Source organism: Stegostoma tigrinum, chromosome 9 (genome assembly GCF_030684315.1).
Source record: "Stegostoma tigrinum isolate sSteTig4 chromosome 9, sSteTig4.hap1, whole genome shotgun sequence".
Taxonomy (NCBI): Eukaryota; Metazoa; Chordata; class Chondrichthyes; order Orectolobiformes; family Stegostomatidae; genus Stegostoma; species Stegostoma tigrinum.
In genome coordinates this window covers 18,218,322-18,241,444 of record NC_081362.1, presented here as the reverse complement: position 1 = coordinate 18,241,444, position 23,123 = coordinate 18,218,322, and the positions used below count along the sequence as shown (strand labels likewise).

Below are 23,123 nucleotides of genomic sequence, written 5' to 3'. Positions count from 1 at the left end.
CATAAGAAGGGAGGAATTGTTGGGTATCCTAAAAGGCATTAAGGCAGACAAGTCCCCAGGTCCGGATGGGACCTATCCCAAGTTTTGAGGGAAGCGAGAGAGGAAATAGCCGGGGCCTTAACAGATATCTTTGCAGCATCTTTAAACACGGGTGAGGTCCCCGAGGACTGGAGAATTGCTAATGTTGTCCCCTTGTTTCAGAAGGATGGCAGGGATAATCCAGGTAATTATTCGACTGGTGAGCCTGACGTCAGTGGTACGGAAGCTGCTGGAAAACATACTGAAGGATAGGATCTATTCCCATTTGGAAGAAAATGAGCTTATCAGTGATAGACAACATGGTTTTGTGCAGGGAAGGTCATGTCTTACCAACATAATAGAATTCTTTGAGAACGTGACAAAGTTGATTGATGAGGGAAAAGCTGTAGATGTCATATACATGGACTTCAGTAAGGCGTTTGATAAGGTTCCCCATTGTAGGCTGATGGAGAAAGTGAAGTCGCATGGGGTCCAGGGTGTGCTAGCTAGATGGATAAAAAACTGGCTAGGCAACATGAGACAGAGAGTAGTAGTGGAAGGGGGTTTCTCAAATTGGAGACCTGTGACCAATGGTGTTCCACAGGGATCTGTGCTGGGACCACTGTTGTTTGTGATATACGTAAATGATCTGGAGGAAGGTATAGGTGGTCTGATTAGCAAGTTTGCAGATGACACGAAGATTGGTGGAGTATCAGATAGTGAAGGGGACTGTCAGCCATTATGGCAGAATATAGATAGATTGGAGAGTTGGGCAGATAAATGGCAGATGGAGTTCAATCCAGGCAAATGCAAGGTGATGCATTTTGGAAGATCTAATTCAAGAGGGAATTATACACTCAAAGGAAAAGTCCTGGAGAAAACTGATGTACAGAGATATCTGGGTGTTCAGGTCCATTGTTCCCTGAAGGTGGCAACGCAGGTCAATAGAGTGGTCAAGAAGGCATACGGCATGCATTCCTTCATCGTACAAGGTATTGAGTACAAGAATTGGCAGGTCACGTTACAGTTGTATAAGACTTTGGTTCGGCCACATTTAGAATACTGCGTACAGTTCTGGTCACCACATTACCAAAAGGATGTGGATGCTTTGGAGAGGGTGTGGAGGAGGTTTACCAGGATGTTGCCTGGTATGGAGGGTGCTAGCTATGAAGAGAGTTTGAATAGATTAGAATTATTTTCATTAGAAAGACGGAGATTGAGGGGGGACCTGATTGAGGTCTACAAAATCATGAGGGGTGTAGACAGGGTGGAAGGCAAAAAGCTTTTTCCCAGAGTGGGGGACTCAATTACTAGGGGTCATGAGTTCAAAGTGAGAGGAGGAAAGTTTATGGGAGATATACGTGGAAAGTTCTTTACGCAGAGGGTGGTGGGTACCTGGAACGCGTTGCCAGCGGAGATGTTAGGTGCAGATACGATAGTGTCTTTTAAGATGTATCTGGACAGGTACATGGATGGGCAGGGAGCAAAGGGATATAGACCCTTAGAAAATGGATGACAGGTTTAGACAGAGGATCTCTTTAGAGGTGCAGGCTTGGAGGACCGAAAGGCCTGTTCCTGTGCTGTAATTTTCTTTGTTCTTTGTTTTAATTTCTTCTGTTTTATCTTCACCAGATGATGCGATGGATTATCAGTGAAATCATTATGTTGTGGCACACCTGCCAGGACTCTAAATTAAATGATAAAGTCTTGCTGGAGGCAACGGGATCTCCCTGGAAACCTTGGGAGCACATATATGCCCTTTGTAAGGTTTCAAAGGGACACGTACCTCTTTACAACAGTTATGGAAAGTATGTTGTGAAGCTGTTCTGGATGGTAAGAGTTTCAATTATCATGAACTTAAGACCACCTTTTTTAATTGAAAATAAATCACAATATATCTTTGAATTTGTAATTTCGACTTGATAGTTCACACATTTATTTTATCCAATTGAGAATTAGTTAGGAGTAGGGCAGCACGTTTAAGAATGTAAATTTAATTATGGAAAATGGTGACATGTGAATGCATCCTAATTACCTTTACTAATAGTTTACAATTTTGCAATGTTTTAGTGTAGATTTAAAACAATTAACAGTTAAGAAATATAAAATGAAGGCAATTTTTGATTATATTGTATGGATGTTTATATATCTTACATTTGAGAACAAGTAACCCAAAAAGCAAATCAATTAGCTTTAACTTTAAAGTTTTCCTCAGATCTGAAAAGTCAACAGATACTCCAACTCAATCTTGTTCAGAAGTTATCTTCAGCCCTTCTTTGATCTGGGGGAGCAGCATGAATAATTTTCCCTCTTCGGACTTGGAGACTGCAGAGTCAGATTGTCTCCTCAAGATAGTTCATGATGCTCTCCCATTTTTGAACTTGCAACATCTCACACCATTCCTTCACTAACATGACATGGGTATCTCTTTAGATAACAAAGTGTGGGGCTGGATGAACACAGCAGGCCAAGCAGCATCTAAGGAGCACAAAAGCTGACGTTTCGGGCCTAGACCCTTCATCAGAGAGGGGGATGGGGAGAGGGTTCTGGAATAAATAGGGAGAGAGGGGGAGGCGGACCGAAGATGGACAGAAAAGAAGATAGCTGGAGAGGAAACTATAGGTGGGAAGGTAGGGAGGGGATAGGTCAGTCCAGGGAAGACGGACAGGTCAAGGAGGTGGGATGAGGTTAGTAGGTAGGAAATGGAGGTGCGGCTTGAGGTGGGAGGGAAGGGATGGGTGAGAGGAAGAACAGGTTAGGGAGGCAGAGACAGGTTGGACTGGCTTTGGGATGCAGTGGGGGGAGGGGATGAGCTGGGCTGGTTGTGTGATGCAGTGGGTGGAGGGGACGAACTGGGCTGGTTTTGGGATGCAGTGGGGGAAGGGGAGATTTTGAAGCTTGTGAAGTCCACATTGACATCATTGGGCTGCAGGGTTCCTAAGCGGAATATGAGTTGCTGTTCCTGCAACCTTCGGATGGCATCCTTGTGGCACTGCAGGAGGCCCATGATGGACATGTCATCTGAAGAATGGGAGGGGGAGTTAAAATGGTTCGCAACTGGGAGGTGCAGTTGTTTATTGCGAACTGAGCGGAGGTGTTCTGCAAAGCGGTCCCCAAGCCTCCGCTTGGTTTCCCCAATGTAGAGGAAGCCACACTGGATACAATGGATACAGTATACCACATTGGCAGATGTGCAGGTGAACCTCTGCTTAATGTGGAAAGTCATCCTGGGGCCTGGGATGGGGGTGAGGGAGGAGGTGTGGGGGCAAGTGTAGCACTTCCTGCGGTTGCAGGGGAAGGTGCCGGGTGTGGTGGGGTTGGAGGGCAGTGTGGAGTGAACAAGGGAGTCACGGAGAGAGTGGTCTCTCTGGAAGGCAGTCAAGGGAGGGGATGGAAAAATGTCTTGGGTGGTGGGGTCGGATTGTAGATGTCGCAAGTGTCGGAGGATGATGCGTTGTATCCGGAGGTTGGTAGAGTGGTGTGTGAGAAAAGTTTACTGTGTGTGAGAAAAGAAAACTCCCAGTCGCGAACCATTTTAACTCCCCCTCCCATTCTTCAGATTCCCAGTCGCGAACCATTTTAATTACATCAGTAGACTTTGCACCTGTCTCAGCTCATCTGTTGCTAATAACCTTATGCATGCCATCATTACATCTAGAATTGACTATTCCAGCACAGTCCAAATTTTACCCTCCGTAAACTTGAATTCATCCAAAACTCAGCTGCCCAGGCCTTAACTTGCAGTAACTCCTGTTTCCTTAACACTCTATGTTTATTGACCTATATTAACTCCTGGTTAAGTGTCTCTTGACTTTAAAATTCCCATCTTTGTTTACAAATCACTCCAAGGCAGAAGTGTGCATGATTTCTGGACTTTACTGTAGCGCAGTATCAAATTACTGCTCAACTATTGAGATTCTATCGTTCATTTGTGACGTTAACTGATGCCATAGGATGAACACAGGATTTGAAGCACAATTTTAAAAAACAAAGGAACATTTTGTTCTGAGCAACATAAATATCTCAACTAACATCTCAAAAATAACAGATGATCTGGTCAGTAGCAAATGGCTATTTACAGGAATTGGTGCACAACTTAACTACCACATTTCCTCATTTACAATAGTGACTTCAAGAGTACTCAATTTGGTAAAGGGTTTTGGGATGTTCAAAGTTTATGAAAGGTGCAACAAAAATATGAGTTTTCTTTATTGTAACATACAGCAAAAGCTGTCCTGTGATGTTGGAAAGACCAGCCAGGACTAGTATAACGTTCAGTTGAATTAAAAGTCTGAGATAGTTATATCAGGACATGTTACTACCAGCTATTACCTATGGTTAAATAAAAAATTGTTGGAGAAATTTGGAAAATGGAGCATATGGTAGGTTGGAGCATTCGAGTTGGAAGTGAAACAAAAGAGGAACAAAACAGCAATGTAGCAGATTTCTAAATCTTACTTTACATTGTCACCTCATGGCTTGAGCTTGTAACTGCATGTAGATTCAAACCCAGCTATTTTTCACAGAATTGCAGTCATAGACAATTTTTAATAGGCAGAAAAGATAACTGAAATTGTACAATATAGGCAGTTAGAGCATCATCATCATCAGCCCCTTGAATCGAGCATAACATCAGCCAAGTGACATGGTTTGTATGTCCTCAGCTAAGTCAGTAAGCTAATCCTGGATACTCTGGGCTTGAAAAATGAAGGACAAAAGTTGCGCTGAACAAGGAGGATTTTAGAACTCAGGTTTTTCTCTCTTTTCACTTTCACCACTTTTCTGCATTAGAATTTAAGTAGTTTTTTGACTGTTGAATGAAATGCTACCACATGATATGGGTTATGGCATGGGTTCTAAGTACTTTCCATGCACTAAATATGATTTTGCCTTTGAAAATATGAGACTTTTTTGAAAAGTCACCATCAAAGAAGAGATTTGGCACAGCATTAGCAGTGCCTGTACAATCTTCCAAAAATGGTGCAACTTTGGAAACAGAAATCTCTGTAAGAAAACAGACTCTTTAGTCTACAAGGTTATTGTTGTCACCATAGTTCTACATGGTAGTGAGAGTGGGGTCATCAGCCATAGGCACTTTCAAGCACTGGAGAATTTCCACCCTGGAATGCCTGTGCAAAATACACCAAGTCAAGTGGGAAACCGAATGCACAAACTCCAGCATCCTCACCAAAGTCAATTCTTCCAGTATTGCAACCTTGACTCTGCAAAATCAACTAGGCTGATCTGCACACTGCACCCACATGCTAAGTAATCGACTTCTGAAACAAACCCTCTTCGCATGACTTCTGGGCGACACCTAATCTCAAGAAGCTCGGTTTTAATGTTTTAAGGACACTCTGAAGTCTTAATTTATTGTGTGGTAGTTATGCCACTGGATCAGTCCAGAGAATGAAAGTTAAAGTTCCACTATTGTGATCAGAGATAATTGGAACTGCAGATGCTGGAGAATCAGATAACAAAGTGTGGAGCTGGATGAACACAGCAGGATCATCTTAGCAGCACAAAAGCTGACGTTTCAGGCCTAGACCCTTCATCAGAAAGGGTCTAGGGCCAAAACGTCAGCTTTTGTGCTCCTAAAATGCTGCTTGGCTTGCTGTGTTCATCCAGCTCCACACTTTGTTATCTCTAAAGTTCCACTATGGCTGTTTGATCATTTTTATTCGGTTTTAAAAATCCAAAAACTAAAAGCTGTTTTCAATAAAATGGTCATGAAGCTGCCATTAAAAACACAACTGATTCACACCTGTTTTTCAGGTTAGCGAGTGTGAAATCCTAATCTAGGTTTATATGTGACTCTGGCCCCACTCAAGGCTGATTGTTTCTTCAATGACTTTGGAAATAGCTGAGATAGCCATTGAACTGTATCAACCTGCCATTGGTTCAAAGGGAAGCTCCTGCCACCACTTCGTGCTTTCCTACCTCCTGAGAATAATTTTTTGAAAACATGGACAAACATTTGTTATGCTTCCTATACAGATGTTGCTAGCACCACAACAAGAATTATAACGTTTTATTTATATAAGGCTTTTAAAATATCTCAAGACACTTCACAAGAGTGCTGCAATAAAAGAATGACACTGAACCACATAAGAAGATAATAGGTCAGGTAACCTGAGGCTTTGTTAAAGAGGCGGATGTCAAAGGGCATCTTATGGGAAGAAATGAAGTTTGAGAGCGCAGTGTAGAAAGTGAATTCCACAACAAAGTGCAAGTCAACTGAAATGCCACTAATAATAAGAAGAAAGTGCATTGAATAAAAACAGAGATGTTTAAGAGACCAGGATTGGATGACTGCAGATATCTCAAATAGTTTGAGGATGGAGGAGATTACAGAGGTAAGGAGTGGGTTTTAACACCTTCCTCCTGCCATGGTAAACTTGGTGTTCGGGAGACATTTGATCAGACAGAGAGGATCCTGTCTCCACTCTGATTAGATCTGTGGCAGAAAGGCCCATGGAAGGCCTTTCTGCACCAGTTCAGATCCAAAATGGGCAATTCAAGCCACATGAGGGTCTCATCCTGCCATTGCTGACATTAACCTAGCAGTGGACAAAGGGCTTGCCATTTGTCTAGCATAACCAGAAAACCAGAAAAAGGTTTGTTAGTTGATAATAAAATGTGAGGCTGGATGAACACAGCAGGCCAAGCAGCATCTCAGGAGCACAAAAGCTGACGTTTCGGGCCTAGACCCTTCATCAGAGGTTTGTTAGTTGCCTTGATTGAGATAACTGGCATCAGCAGTGGGGAGGGGTGGTGCCGAAAGCTTGTGAGCCCCTCGCAACTCCCACCACATAACTCCTCCTGTAAACGTTGTTCACCTGTGGCCTCAGATCTAGCCATTATACTACAACACAGGTGGGTATAACACAGGCAGCAGCCATCGCCTCCCTGTGATGCTGTCTTTTGAATAGAGTTGCCTCACTCTGATTGGACAAGACACCCCCTCAACATTTGGTGGCCTTTGATCCTGGGGAAGGCACTCTACTGTCCAATTGAGAACTTGAATAATTCTTCATATGGTGGTTGTTCCCTATAAGAAGCAACGCTGCACTCTTACAGTTTCTCCAGATGGTGGGCAAGATGCATATCACCTTCATTAAGTACCACCCAAGGAGGGGCAAGGCCATGGAATGATTTGAAAATCAGGAAGAGAATTTTAATGTCAGGTCATTTCTTGACCATGAGCCAAGACAGGTGCAGGCTGATAGAGGTGATCGGTCAATGGGACTTGGTGCAACATCGGCAGCAGTGTTTTGGATGTCCCACCCACCAGACTGCATTGGAATAGTAGAGATGACAGTCACAAATGAGTGTATCAGCAGCAAATAAATTGAGGTCAGCAAAGTCAAATGATGTTGAAATAGGCAGTCTTAGTCATGGAATATACATTTGGAAGTTTATGTCTTGACCAAAGCTTAACTTAATCTGAGACTGTAGCCACAAGGAAGAATGGAGTCAGTTGGGGATTGAGTTTTGAGCGAAGATCAAAACAATGGCTTCAATCTTCCAAAAAATTGCTTGGTCACATGATAGTAGATAACTCGAATATGGATGACAAAAAGAGATCTGCTTTTGAATGTTTTCATCTTGCGGTTGTCAGGACAGAGGCTGGGGCAGAATCTAATAGGGGTCTGAATGATGCGGGCGATTGTGAAATTTGTGGCAGAATCAGACGAGAAACTCAGTGAGGCCCATCTCAATGCCTGGAGTATCTCATTTCATCATTTATGCTTTTGACAACAGAATGTTTGGTTTATAATTAAGGGGGATTGTTGCTTGTTAAATGGTATGTTGATAGCACAACTTACCTCATTAATGTTCAGCTTCCTATCTTACCAAACGTGCCAAGCAATTAAGAAACTTTAAGAAAATTTGACATGGAAACCAGAGTGGATACCAGCTGAATTCAGTTCGCTGCTTGCTCCAAATGAATGCTCATGTTATGTATGACCAAACTGCATCACAGAGAGAAAGACATACTTGACGTCATCTTTACCAATCTGCCTGTGGCAGATGCACCTGTCCACAACTGTGTCAGTGAAAGTGACCACCACACAGCCCTTGTGGAGACAAAGTCTGCCTTCACATTGAAAATACCATCCTTTCTGTTGTGTGGCACTGTTATCGGGCTAAATGAGACAGATTTTGAACAGATTGGTGCAAAAGATAAGGCTGAAGCTTTCGCAGCAATCTTCAGCCAGAAATGCCCAGGGGAGATCCAGTATCAGTACAGCCAGAACACTGGCATCTAACCGACAATGTGGAAAATTGCCCAGGTATATCCAGTGCACAAAAAGTGTGTCAAATCCAACCCAATGAATTACCGGCCCATCAATCTACTCTTATTCATCAGTAAAGTGATGGACAGTGCCATCAGTGCCATAAACAGCATCTGCTCAGTGACAGAGCTAGTAGGAACTGCAGATGCTGGAGAATCTAAGATAACAAGGTGTAGAGCTGGATGAACACATGCTGTGACACCCAGTTTGGGTTCCATCAGGGCCTCTAAGCTCATTACAGCTCCTTACAGTCTTGGCTCAAACATGGACAAAAGAGCTGAATTCCAAAGGTGAAGTGAGAGTGTCAACTCCTGACATCATGCTCATATGTAACATCAGGGAGCCCTAACAGATTTGGAATCAATGGGTATCGGGGGCAAACTCTCTGCTGGTTAGAGTCATACCTGGTATAGGAGGATGGTTATGACTGCCGGAGTTCAGTCATCACAGCTCCGAGACATCTCAATAGGAGTTCCTCAGCATAATGTTCTAGGCACAACCATCTTTAGCTGCTTTGTCAATGACCATCATAAAGTCAAAAATGGGGATGTTCGCTGATGACTACATAATGTTCAGCATCATTTGCAACTCCTCAGATACTGGAGCAGTCCATGTTCAAATGCAGTAAAATCTAGATAAATCTAGGCTTTGGCTGACAAGTTGCAAGTAACATTGGTGCCACACATTGTTTCTTATTGGAGATGGTCAATCTACTCACCACTGCTTAATATTCAATAGTATTGCCACCATTGAATCCCCTACTATTAACATCCTAGGAATTGCCATTGACCAGAAATTCAACTGGACTAACCACATAAACAGAGTGGCTACAAGAGCAGGTCAAGAGGTTGGGAATACTGTAGCAAGTAACTCATTTCCTGACTCCCCAAAAGCCTATCCATCATCTGCAAGGCACAAGTCAGGAGTGTGATAGAATATTCTCCACTTGACTGGATGAGTGCAGCTCCAACAACACTCAAGAAGTTTGACACCATCCAGAATAAAGCAGCCCATTTGATTAGCACTATATCCACAAACATCCACTTTGTTCCTCTAGCTTCCTCCTTCTTGATGTTGTGGGCTGTCACCATAGAACATCTATCCATAGGACATTCTGTGTGGCCATGAAGTCATGCTGCATGCTGGAACAGTGACATTTGTGGCCACAGAGAGGCTGAAAACAGCACTCTTTATAAAAAAAAGTCTCAAGTAAAGCGTGCTGTCACCAAAATTTCCTCTATGTGTTTCTCTTCCTCATTCTCCCACAACGTCTTAGCGTACTCCCTGCAACTGGAGTGGAGAAAACCTCCGCAGCAGTGGAACCTCTTGGCATGGAGGTTTAATTGGGTGACCTCAAAGGCACTTGAATCTGGATGGCCTTCACATACTGAGGCTCCTGTTGTCAGATGTAAGCAGGCCCTCCTTGGTGTGAACTTCTAAGGGTCAAAAGTGGGTGGTCCAGGTAGGGTACATGGGAAAACCTGACAGTGTGGAGGTGGAGACCCTGGCCATTTCTGAATTGTCCTGATTGGAAACTTCTGAGGGGCTGTGTATGTTTCCTGTTCTGGCTGGATGCCTTCTAGTACATCTGTCTCCTTTTAAGGAAGGGCCACCTGCTATGCTTGCCAGGTTCACTGTCCCACAGTTAACATATCTATGGTCCTGAGGGCTAATGGCTGGGGTAATTGACTGCAGGTGTGTGTGCCTCTCTGGTAACCTAGCTTTCCATGACAGTCGGCAATCTGTTTATGGAGGCAGACAAAAGGTCACATGACTGACTGCACTGCTGCAGCTTCAGGGCAATAAGGACCATTATGTTCCACATACCTATCTGATGCTCCTGATCTTCGCTTTGCACAATAGAGTCCTCTCCCACCTGGGCTGAACAGGTGCTTGGATTCCAGCTGTCCTCTGTATGCTAGTGGCCTGAGGGTTTCACCCTCGACCAGCAGCAGCGTATTTACAAGATTGTGTCCAACTCTTTCTAAGCCTGAAGTTCCCCCACAGTGTCAGTACCTGAACTGGTGGAGAAGGGGACTACTAGAGAGAGCCTTATTGGTGCTTTCTCTGAGGGTTTGGTATTCTTATCCTCAAGGGTTGAGTAGTTTGTTCCTGGGTGAGTCAGTTATTACACTGTAGTGGTTGGAGAAGCTGGCGGTTCCTGCAATACATGAAGGTGATAGTTTTTCAGCCAGTGGTTAGAAGTGGTGTGTAATGAATAAGACAGACAGGAGAGTTGCTGTGAGAGTTGCAGTGGAATGAAGAATGGTACTTATTCAATTGGTGGGACGTGGATGTTTCAGCTTACAAACAGGAGTGGTCCCAGTCTTCCTCTGCGAGGGACAGGATTCTCTCCTTGCATGATGTGAGAAGTCTAATGTCTGGCTTCTATCCACCCATGTGGGTTGTCTCTGCCCTGTCATGGTCTGTCTTCTCCTATAATGAGAGAATTGGCTGAGATGAAAGTGGGTGACACAATTGTTACTCCTGGTGCAATTTGGCAGAAAATGATGAGAGATTCTAAGGGGATAAGGAGGAATTGCAGAGTGGATTGGAGGTTACTGGTTTGGGAGACTGGGAAGTGTGAGTGGCCAAAGGAAGATGTTGCAGGCAATAATGAAAATGGCACAGCCTGAGCCTTTGTGGTAGTTGGGTATAATAATAGAGTGAGTGTGTGGTAGCATAGAGAAGAGTGTAGCACTTATACTGACAGTGCAGAAAAGATCACTGGTTTCTTATGGCACTGTTCCACACTATGGAGACTACACTGACCTCAGGTCAGGCTGTGAGGATTTGGTGTCATGGCCTGTTCTGCTGGTACTCCAGCAAGAGGACTCCTCCGTGCTGCAGTACCCCTCCACCAGGATCTCCAGGTCTTTGTCAGAAAATTACAGTATACCCTTCGCTGAATAGGGCAGGTTCAGAATACCAGTGTTTACCTGGGTTCACAGTAGACTTTAAAAATGGTGCGGATGTAAGGGATGCTGGCCATTTGCAGCATATCAACTGAGGGTCAAATTATCCTGAGAATAGTGCATGTAAAATGTGGCTGGAGTTTGACATGAGGGACACAGGAAAATAGGTAGTTAAAGAGACAAGTTTGGCCTTGCAATGAAAATCCTTCCAGAAAATGAGATGCAACTCAGACTTAGCCGAAAAACTTGAGATTCAACCCAGGAATACCAAACATCCAAGGAAACCGCATATGTACTGCATGAAGATGAGTTGATTGAAGAGTTGACTCAGATTAGCTGCAAGGCTTCCATCTAGAAGGCATAAAGAAACTGTTGTTCCCTATGCTTTTGTTTCATTAAAAATACACAAAATTTGCAACTATTCTTTCAGTTTACAAAAGATGACATTTCATAGAACATAGAACAATACAGCGTAGAACAGGTCCTCCGGCCCTTGATGTTGTGCCGAATATGTAGCTTCTAGCAAGCACAGATTCGTCACACTGCAAGCCTGACTGATGATTTTAAATTGGTTGTTGCTATAATTCTTAGCACACCTGGAATATGACATGTACTGCCCAACTGTGGAATCACATTTGACGTTAAACATTATGTTTCAAGTTTGGCAAACACAGGCTGGTTGAGTACGACTGGTATACTGGTTTGATTATAAAGACCTGAAGGGATATACTGTTTGATACAAACTGTTCATCACTGACATGTACAACCTACCTATCTGGCATCACATTAGCACTGAAATCTATTTACCACATTACTGATTTGTACGGCAGGCAGAATGTCATTTTGGCCTTTACAGCAGCATTCTGACAGTGGAAAATACAACTTATGTTGCTGTTAACAGCATGAAAATACTTGATACTCAAATTTTCCATTTTCAAACCAAAAAATGCCACGTCTCCTCAAAATATCCTAGAAGAGTAAGGTATCTCAAATATTTGTGCAATAGATGAAGCTATTACAGTAGCAGCAGACGTGATATTTTCCATTACCAGGATGCTATTGACAAGCCAAAAAAGATGTTCTGCCAGAGTTCAACAAGCACTGTGTTGAAGTAGACTTCTGCTTCCCACCTTGCCCGCAGAGATTTTCAGATTCGCCATTTCTCTCATAATGACAATCTATAGCTGGTGCATTACTCTGAAAGCAACTGACCAGGGTTGGCCCATTTTCAGCTGATTGTAAAGCCAAACAGTATCAACTGGCCAACTTAGTTCTACAACTGTTTCAGAGATAGTAGGAACTGCAGATGCTGGAGAATCTGAGATAACAAGGTGTTGAGCTGGATGAACACAGCAGGCCAAGCAGCATCAGAGGAGCAGGAAAGCTGACGTTTTGGGCCTAGACCCTCCTTCAGAAAATTTTTTTCTGAAGGAGGGTCTGGGCCCAAAACATCAGCTTTCCTGCTCCTCTGATGCTGGTTGGCCTGCTGTGTTCATCCAGCTCCACACCTTGTTTTCTTAGTTCTACAACTGTTTATTTTCATGGAGGCTGGAGTCTGTTCCAGTATGTAGAGATACATGTCCTGTTTTCTCCACCTGGCTTGTGCAATGGCTGGGGGCATCTGGAGTCCCCATCTGGCCTTAGCTTCAGAAATTAAAAAGCCATTGCACAGGAGCAGCAACAAAAACTGTACTCAACATTCTGCACATTATATTAAGTTTTGAGCAGGACAGCTCTAAACCACAAGCAGGATGCTTGACCTTTCTTTCGACTGCTGTGTAACATTAACACAACACCTGGACATCATTCATTATTAACAAATTTATCATGATCATTTACAACCAAAGTCAAAGAATAACCCCAAACTCACAGATGGAAACTTAAAATAGTTTTGAATCAATGCGTTGAGAGATGTTATTGCATACTTTTGGGGCAGGAGGGACTTGGAACACTTAGCAATTTTAGTTCAAGCGACACAGGGCTTTTTGTGTTTAGCTACGTTTGCCACATAAATTTATCTTACCAATTCTACACCTACAATGACTTTGAATTGACTGTGCCAAGTTTTCATAGAATACCAGCAAGCAGCAAGTAGTCTGGCAACATGTGTGGAGAGACAAACAGATTTAATGCCTCAAATTCATTATGACTCTTCATACTTAAAATATTAACTCTACTTCTCTCTCATTAGATGCATCTAGATTTTCTGAGCTTTTTCAGTACTTGCTGTTTTTATTTCATATCTCCAACATTCGCAGTAGTTTGCTGAGAGAGGACTGAGGCCAGGAATTAGCTAGGATGGATTTGCTCTGTTTTTTTGTAGACCGGATATAGCTGTGCAATTTTCCATGTTTCTGTGTAGATGGCAATGTTGTAGCTGGACTGGAACAGCTTGGCAAGGGGCATGGTTAGTTCTGGAGTACAAATTTTAATTCTTTTTGCCAGAATGCAAAGGTTTGCATTGTTTGCAGTAACCCAGTGCCTTCAGCTGTTTCTTGAGATCACTTGGACTGAATTGATTTGCTGAAGGCTGGTATCCTTAATGCTGAGGATGTCAGTAGGAGGTCAATATGGACCATCCACTTAGTACTTCTGACTGAGGTTGGATGCAAATTCTTACCTGATGTGCTGGCTTCCTCCATCTTTGAGAACGGTGATATTTGTGGAGTTTCCTCGAGGATCCCTAAATTGTGGAATTCCATAGTTCCAACTACCGTATCTTGCTTCTACTGTTTGGAATGCAAGTAGTGTAGTAGCTTCACCAGCTGGAGACCTCATTTTTAGATATGTTTGATGTTGCTTCTGTTACGCTGTCCTGCAAAACTTCATTGAACTAAGATTGGTTACCTGATTATAGAGTGAGGAAATATTGGACTAAGAGAATGCATATTATGATCGAATACAATTCTGTCATTGATGGCTTATACAACCTCATGATGCCAAATTTTGAGTTATAAGATCTGTTCAAAATTTATCCCATTTAGCATGATGGCAGTGCCACATAAAACAACATAGGGTACCCTCAATGTTGACTGGGCCTGATTTTGCCTCCACAACGGCTATGTAATAGTTGCTCCAATCAATACTGTCATGAACAAATGCATCTACAGCAGATAGATTGGAGAGGATGAGATTAAGAAGGTTTTTCTCTTTTTCCCCTTCACCACCTGCCATAGTCTCAATCTAGCAGCTATGTCCTTTTGGATTCAGCCAGTAGTGGTACTACCAAGCCATATTTGGTGCTAGATGTTTTTGGACCCTACTCAGATGCATTCTGTGAAATTGCCACTGTCAGTGTTTCCTCCAAGTGCTGTTCAACATCAGGCATACTAATTCATCAACTGTGGGAATAGTGGGTGTTAATGAGCCAAAGATTTTCTTGAACTGATACCATAAGACTTCATAGGGTCCGATGTTTATATTAACAACTCTCATGGCAATTCCCTCCAGTCTGTATAAAACTGTACTTCCATCTCTGGTGGGGCTGTCCTACCAGCGGAACAAGACATAATCAGGGATTTTATTGGTGTTGTCTGGAATATTGTCTGCAAGGTACAATTCCTTGTCCAGTGTGGGTGAGTGTTAGGGGGAATAAAGTTGGGAGAAAAAAAATGGGTATCATGAACAAAATGAGTTTGCAGCAGGGATAAGGAGATATAGGTGACAAAGCAGGGAAAGGGGTAAACATAGCAAGATCAAGAATAGGGCTAGGTAAGCTTTAGATGAAATTTATTTGGTTTGATTCATGCAAGAGAGGGGAATTTAAAACATGCAACAAATGTAACATGGTTGTTAATATATTTTAATATGAATAAATCAAAAGGAATTGCTTATAGGTAATAAGTAACTGTGATAATATAGTAAATTTTTAAATATGTGAGTCCAAAACTATATAAATAACTATTGAATTTCAGTCCAAGACACTGAAGCAGTTACTGTATTTTCAAATTCAGGTCAAACTACTGCTTGAAACCAATTTCAATCCAATGCTTTGAGTTGTAAACTAAATCTCCTTTGGCATTTAGAATAAACGCTGCCAATCAGCTGGGAGTTTGGCCATGTCATTTCTTATCCATCAGCCTCACTGAGAATCAAATAAACAGAGCAGCATGAGTCATGATTAAGGAAACTGCATGAGCCTGCTTACCTTAACTATCCTATTTCCTGCTTAACTCATCAATATAGTTTGTGCTGCTGCACAGGCATTGTAGTAAATTTTCAGAATAATCCTTAGTAAGTGACAATTTGATTAGTGAACCCACTTAATGGATTATCCCTCTTCACGGCAGTGTCTCTTGGTATCAGTGACAATGAGTCACTATGAAACCAAAATGGAACCAGAGGATTCCAAGATAATAAAATGTGAGGCTGGATGAACACAGCAGGCCAAGCAGCATCTCAGGAGCACAAAAGCTGACGTTTCGGGCCTAGACCCTTCATCAGAGAGGGGGATGGGGAGAGGGAACTGGAATAAATGGGGAGAGAGGGGGAGGTGGACCGAAGATGGAGAGTAAAGAAGATAGGTGGAGAGGAGAGTATAGGTGGGGAGGTAGGGAGGGGATAGGTCGGTCCAGGGAAGACGGACAGGTCAAGGAGGTGGGATGAGGTTAGTAGGTAGCTGGGGGTGTGGCTTGGGGTGGGAGGAAGGGATGGGTGAGAGGAAGAACCGGTTAGGGAGGCAGAGACAGGTTGGACTGGTTTTGGGATGCAGTGGGTGGGGGGGAAGAGCTGGGCTGGTTGTGTGGTGCAGTGGGGGGAGGGGACGAACTGGGCTGGTTTAGGGATGCAGTAGGGGAAGGGGAGATTTTGAAACTGGTGAAGTCCACATTGATACCATATGGCTGCAGGGTTCCCAGGCGGAATATGAGTTGCTGTTCCTGCAACCTTCGGGTGGCATCATTGTGGCACTGCAGGAGGCCCATGATGGACATGTCATCTAGAGAATGGGAGGGGGAGTGGAAATGGTTTGCGACTGGAAGGTGCAGTTGTTTGTTGCGAACTGAGCGGAGGTGTTCTGCAAAGCGGTCCCCAAGCCTCCGCTTGGTTTCCCCAATGTAGAGGAAGCCGCACCGGGTACAGTGGATGCAGTGGATGCTCTGCATCCACTGTACCCGGTGCGGCTTCCTCTACATTGGGGAAACCAAGCGGAGGCTTGGGGACCACTTTGCAGAACACCTCCGCTCAGTTCGCAACAAACAACTGCACCTCCCAGTCGCAAACCATTTCCACTCCCCCTCCCATTCTCTTGATGACATGTCCATCATGGGCCTCCTGCAGTGCCACAATGATGCCACCCGAAGGTTGCAGGAACAGCAACTCATATTCCGCCTGGGAACCCTGCAGCCATATGGTATCAATGTGGACTTCACCAGTTTCAAAATCTCCCCTTCCCCTACTGCATCCCTAAACCAGCCCAGTTCGTCCCCTCCCCCCACTGCACCACACAACCAGCCCAGCTCTTCCCCCCCACCCACTGCATCCCAAAACCAGTCCAACCTGTCTCTGCCTCCCTAACCGGTTCTTCCTCTCACCCATCCCTTCCTCCCACCCCAAGCCGCACCCCCAGCTACCTACTAACCTCATCCCACCTCCTTGACCTGTCCGTCTTCCCTGGACCGACCTATCCCCTCCCTACCTCCCCACCTATACTCTCTCCACCTATCTTCTTTACTCTCCATCTTCGGTCCGCCTCCCCCTCTCTCCCTATTTATTCCAGTTCCCTCTCCCCATCCCCCTCTCTGATGAAGGGTCTAGGCCCGAAACGTCAGCTTTTGTGCTCCTGAGATGCTGCTTGGCCTGCTGTGTTCATCCAGCCTCACATTTTATTATCTTGGAATTCTCCAGCATCTGCAGTTCCCATTATCTCTGGAACCAGAGGATAAAGGCTAGATGAATCATGTTAGGTTCTACAGGCAGTTCCTTAGATAATTAATTAGTCCATGATCCCATGCAATAAGATCTGCCTAATATCCAGGCTTGGGCTAATAAATCTCAAGTAATATTTGTGCTACATAAGTGCCAGAAATTGACCATCTTCAACATGAAAGAAACTATAAGCAGCTACTCTTGACATTCATTAGCAAAACAATCACTAAATCTCCCACTATAATGACCTGGAGGTCACCACTAACAGAAACATAACTGAATCAACTAACAACACACTGTGTCTACAAGAGCTAGTCAGAGAGAGGGTCATTTATGGCATGTGACTCACCTTACTCCTCAAAGCCTTTCCACTGTCTACAAGGCACAAGTCAGGAGTGTGATGGAATACTCTCCATTTGGTTGGATGAGTGCAGCTCCAAAAACACTTGTCACAATCTCTGCAGAGTTAGTTAATATTTAAAGAGTAATTCAAACTCCCAGTTATTTGCTGAAAGAACGATGCCACAGAATTCTGCATTTCATAGCAAGAATAAGCTTTACTGTACAAATTCAAACAAAGCCAAGACTATTAAAGTAATAATTAAAAGGAACAGCAAGAGAGCAAAGATTTGAAGTGATCTGCAAAAAAAGAGTGAAGCAGGGAAACACTTTTTCACTCAGGGAGTCATTAGGATATGGAATGCATTGCCTGGAAGTGTGCTTGAGGCATTCAAGAAAGCATTGAATGATTATTTAAAGAAAAATAATTTACAGGCATTTGGGGAAAAGTCAGGAGATTGACTCTAGGTAACGGTGTTCATCTAACAAGCCAGTGCAAGCATGATGGGCTGAGTGGCCTCCTCTTCAGCCATGAGATTTCTGTGATTCTGCCATTTTAACATGTAATTATTCAAATTTTAAACTGACCCACAATGCCATTAGGGAAGGAACTCCAGGGTTTTGACCCAGTGACCATGAAGGATTGGCAATATATTTCCAAGTCAGGATGGTGACTGTCTCAGACATGAACTTGAATGTGGTGGCATTCCCATAAATCTGCTGTCTTTACCTTCTGGATGGAAGTGTTTGTGGGTTTGAAAGGTGCTGTGTGAGAATCTTTGGTGGATTTCTGCAGTGTATTTTGTAGATAGTACACACCGGGCATCACTGGTGGAGGGAGTGGATGCTTGTCGATGTGGTGCCAATCAAATGGGCTGCTTGGTCCTGGATAGTGTCAAGCTTCCTGAGTGTTGTTGGGGCTGCGATTATCCAGGCAAGTGGGGAGTATTCCATCACACTCCTGACTTGTGTCCTACAGATGGTGGACAGGCTTTGAGGAGTCAGGAGGTAAGTTACTCCCTGTTAATTCATAATTTCTGACCTGCTCTTGTAGCCACTGTGTTTATATGGTGAGTGCAGTTGAGTTCTGCTCAATGATAACCCCTAGGATATTGATTATGGGGGATTCAGTAATGGTAATAGTATTGAATGTCAAGGGGCAGTGGTTAGATTGTTTCTTATTGGTGGTCATAGCCTGGCAATTGTGTGACGTGAATGTTACTTGCCACTTGTCAGCCGAAGACTGAATATTGTCCAGATCTTGTTGCATTTGCACCTGGACTGTTTAAGCATTTGAGGAATCACGAATGGTGCTGAACATCGTGCAATCATCAGCAAACGTCCCCACTTCTGACCTTTATGGAGGGAATGTCATTGATGGAGCAACTGAAGATGGTTGGGTCCAAGGACATTACCCTGTCGAACTCCTGCAGAGATTTCCTGGAGCTGAGATGACTGACCTTCAACAACCACAGTCATCTTCCTATGTGTCAGGTATGACTTCAACCACCAAGTATTTGCCCCCTGATTCTATTGATTCCAGTTTTTCTAGGGCTCCTTGATGCCACACTTGGATGAATGCAGCCTTGATATCAAGGACTGTCACTCTCACTTCACCTCTGGAATTCAGCTCGTTTGTCCATGTTTGACCCAAGGCTGTAACAAGGTCAGGAGCTGAGTGACCCTGGCAGAACCCAAACTGGGAGTCACTGAGCAGGTTATTGCTGGGCAGGTGCTGCTAGATGGCACTGCTGATGACACTTTCTATCACTTTACTGATGATTCAGAGTAGGCTGATGGGGTGGTAATTGGCCAGGTTGGACCTGACTTTCCATATTAAGCAGAGGTTCACCTGCACATCTGCCAATGTGGTATACTGCATCCATTGTACCCGGTGTGGCTTCCTCTACATTGGGGAAACCAAGAGGAGGCTTGGGGACTGCTTTGCAGAACACCTCCGCTCGGTTCGCAATAAACAACTGCACCTCCCAGTCGCAAACTATTTCCACTCCCCCTCCCATTCTTTAGATGACATGTCCATCATGGGCCTCCTGCAGTGCCACAATGATGCCACCCGAAGGTTGCAGGAACAGCAACTCATATTCCGCTTGGGAACCCTGCAGCCCAATGGTATCAATGTGGACTTCACAAGCTTCAAAATCTCCCCTTCCCCCACCGCATCCCAAAACCAGCCCAGTTCGTCCCCTCCACCCACTGCATCCCAAAACCAGTCCAACCTCTGCCTCCCTAACCTGTTCTTCCTCTCACCCATTCCTTCCTCCCACCCAAAGCCACACCTCCATCTCCTACCTACTAACCTCATCCCACCTCCTTGACCTGTCCGTCTTACCTGGACTAACCTATCCCCTCCCTACCTCCCCACCTATACTCTCCTCCCCACCTATCTTCTTTTCTGTCCATCTTCGGTCCGCCTCCCCTTCTCTCCCTATTTATTCCAGAACCCTCACCCCATCCCCCTCTCTGATGAAGGGTCTAGACCCGAAACGTCAGCTTTTGTGCTCCTGAGATGCTGCTGGGCCTGCTGTGTTCATCCAGCCTCACATTTTATTATCTTGGATAATGTCCTGCTTTTCATGTGCAGGACATACGTGGGCAATTTTCCACATTGTTGGGTCATGCCAGTGTTGTAACTGTATTGGAAAAGCTTGGCTAGGGAAGTAGCAGGTTCTGGAGCTCAAATCTTCACTATTATCGCCAGAATGTTGTCAGAGCTCTTAGCCTTTGCAGTATCCAGTGTTTCCAACTGTTTCTTGATATCATGTGGTGTGAATCGAATTGGCTGAAGACTGCTATCTGTAATGCGAGAAACCACTGGAGGAGGCCGAGATGGATCATGCAGTTCTGGCTGAAGGTTGCCGCAAATGCTTCAGCCTTATATTTTGCATTCATTCATTCAAGTTAGGGATACTTGTGGAGCCTCCTCCTCTGGTGAGTTGTTTATTCGTCCATCACCATTCATGACTGGATGTGGTAGGACTTCAGAGCTTAGATCTGATCTGTTGGTTATGGGATTACTTTGCTCTGTCTATCACTTGCTGCTTTCATGGTTTGGCATTTAAGGAGTCTTGTTTTGTGGCATCACCAGATTGACACCTCATCTTTAGGTGTGCTGGGAGCTGCTTCTGGCATGTCCTCCTGCATTCTCCATTGAACCGGTTTGATCCTCTGGCTTGATGGTAATGGATGAGTGGGGGATATGCCAGGCTGTGAGGTTACAGATTGTGGTGGAGTACGTTTCTGCTGCTGTTAATGGTCCACAATGCCTCATGGATTCCCAGTCATGAGTTGCTAGCTGTGTTTGAACTCTGTCCCATTTAACATGGTGATAGTGACATACAACACAATGAAGGTTTTTATTAATGTGAAGGTGGAACTTTGTGTCCACAAGGACTGTACAGTTGTAGCTCTGGTGTAGATAGAGATAAACTATTTTCTCTGGAAGGGAAATCCAGGATGAAGGGAACGTAATCTTTAAATTAGAACTAGGCCACTCAAGACAGAATTGAAAACACTTTTTCATACAGTAAGGATAATTGAAATCTGAAATTCTCCTTCTCCGAAAGGCAGCAGATACTAGGACAATTGTATCTTCCAAGACTAAGATTGAGGTAGAAAGTGAAGTTGTGGTAATAGAACGGTGTTTGATCTCAGTGAGTGATGGAACAACAAACCAGCTCAGCGAGCCAACCAACCTCAACATCCACAACCCAAGCTACAAATCTACTCCAAAACCTTAGTGATGGAACAGGCTAGCTGGGTTGAATGTCTATTTCTGCTCTATAATAGTAGCTATAGTCTGAATAGGGAGATAGTCAGAAGTCCTACCTTCAGTTCCAAGGTGACTTTTGTATATTGCAGAGTGTATGCAGGTTAGAAAATGGTTAAATTAAAGAGCTAAAGAAAGGTGGTGGTATGTGTGTTTACTTTCTGAGCAAAGTCTTCAGACTTGATCGTAGGCTATCTTATTCCAAAACTCTGACACTGGATTAAATGAACAAAGGGATTTCACTTCGTTGAAAATAATTTCCAAAAATGTTACACCTAACTGGGTAGTGCACGGGAAAACAAGCCCCACTATTCCTGGAGTTGTCACAACAGTTAAAGATTTAAATAAATTCACAGAATTCCTCAATCTACCTGATTTTCAGACCTAGTTTGACAGAAAGCATGAACTAGGTTTCTGTACTTAACACTATTTAATACAAATAAATAGATTTTAGCTACAGGCAAACAACTTTGAACTGTTGACTCATAAGTCTACTAATTAAAATTCTGAACTCTCTTACACATACATATAGACTGGCACAGACAAGAAAAGAAAAACATGGGTATTACAATTGTAAGGAAAAATCTGGGTAAGTAGTCCAGTGGCCCCTGTTCACAGGATTTTCTGAGATGAATTTTGTGCTGATCAGAATGTTGCTTCTCAATCTTCCTTCTCTGGATGCCTCAACATGTTTGCAGGAGGCACGGGACAATGTGTTTATACTTACAAAAGGGTCTGACTTTATTATTGAAGGGCAAAGCTTATATCAACTGCTGAAGGAAAAATAAATTGGCTCTCTTCAGGCTTAAAGTGTTTTTGCTGCAGGGAACAGGGACATTTTCTGAGCTGGTGGAGGTCTCAAGCTTCTCCGTATCTTGTTCACAAGCTGTTCAGCAATGAGAGAACCAATCATATAGTTGTCAGCAGGCAGAAGGCCTTTGCCATTGATGACTGATAACTAGTCCACGGACCAATCAGTTATTTGTTGCTGGCTGAATCTCCCATTTGTACATGCCCTTGGCTCAAGCTTGTCTGCACATTCTCTGACTACTGCTTGAACCAACAGCTGTGTTGTAACTGCAGTGAATGTCAGGTTCAACACAGTGTGGAGCTGGAGGAACACAGCAGGCCAGGCAGCATCATAGGAGCAGGAAAGTTGATGTTTCAGGTGGTCTACACTGTGTTGTCTCTGACTCTAGCATCTGTAGTTCTTGCTATCTATGAATGTCAGGTTACTTGCTTTCAAAATCATGCCATAATCCTTCAGCAATTCTTGGTTTTAAAACAGTTCTTTCCTCATTTTAGTCCACATGTACAAATATAGAAAAATAAAAAGACAGTCTTTACAAAATTTTTAAAAAATTGATTTATTCAAAATGACTACAAAGGATTGTCATTGAAATTCAACTGGTTTGTTCATGAATTTTAGGAAGGAGGACTGCTGCTCTTATCCAACCATAAAGCAACCTGATTACTTCTTAATTGCCTTCAGAACTAAAGGCACTCAGTTGTATCAATATTTTACAATTGGTTTAGCTCACCACTAACAGCAACATAATAGTCATTAAATATGGCCATTGCCGATAACACCCACCTCTGGAGAGTGTTTTTATTAAAACACAGAGGGAGGGAGAGTCAGTCACAGATTGTTCCAATGCATCATGGTGGCAGGCTCGCTGTGATAGTAGTAAAAGATTCCTATTTCTTTGACTGCACATAACGGGATAAGTGGCAAGAATCAAAAGCAAAAAGAATGTTGTCAAATGATTAATCCTCTTAATACTAAATGTTGAAGAAGACGTTGATAATTTGTTGCATCTATCAGGTTGAATAACTCCATGTGATTTGTAGTCACAGTGCCTCATCCTAGTCATTAAAGGAATCACTGTGTCAATCAGC

The 23,123-nt window shown here is 43.6% G+C and overlaps 1 protein-coding gene and 1 long non-coding RNA gene across 2 annotated transcripts in view; one reads left to right on the top strand and one right to left on the bottom strand.

The window, feature by feature from the left end:
- Nucleotides 1-23,123, top strand: part of adgb (androglobin) — a 284,646-nt gene that overhangs the window by 87,526 nt on the left and 173,997 nt on the right. Inside the window, exon 5 of the mRNA XM_059648385.1 lies at nucleotides 1,651-1,851. Within this exon, the coding sequence (XP_059504368.1) occupies nucleotides 1,651-1,851 (201 nt within the window). The remainder of the gene's footprint in view (nucleotides 1-1,650; nucleotides 1,852-23,123) is intronic.
- Nucleotides 1-23,123, bottom strand: part of LOC132210006 (uncharacterized) — a 60,716-nt gene that overhangs the window by 3,656 nt on the left and 33,937 nt on the right. The gene's annotated exons all lie outside the window — the stretch shown is intronic.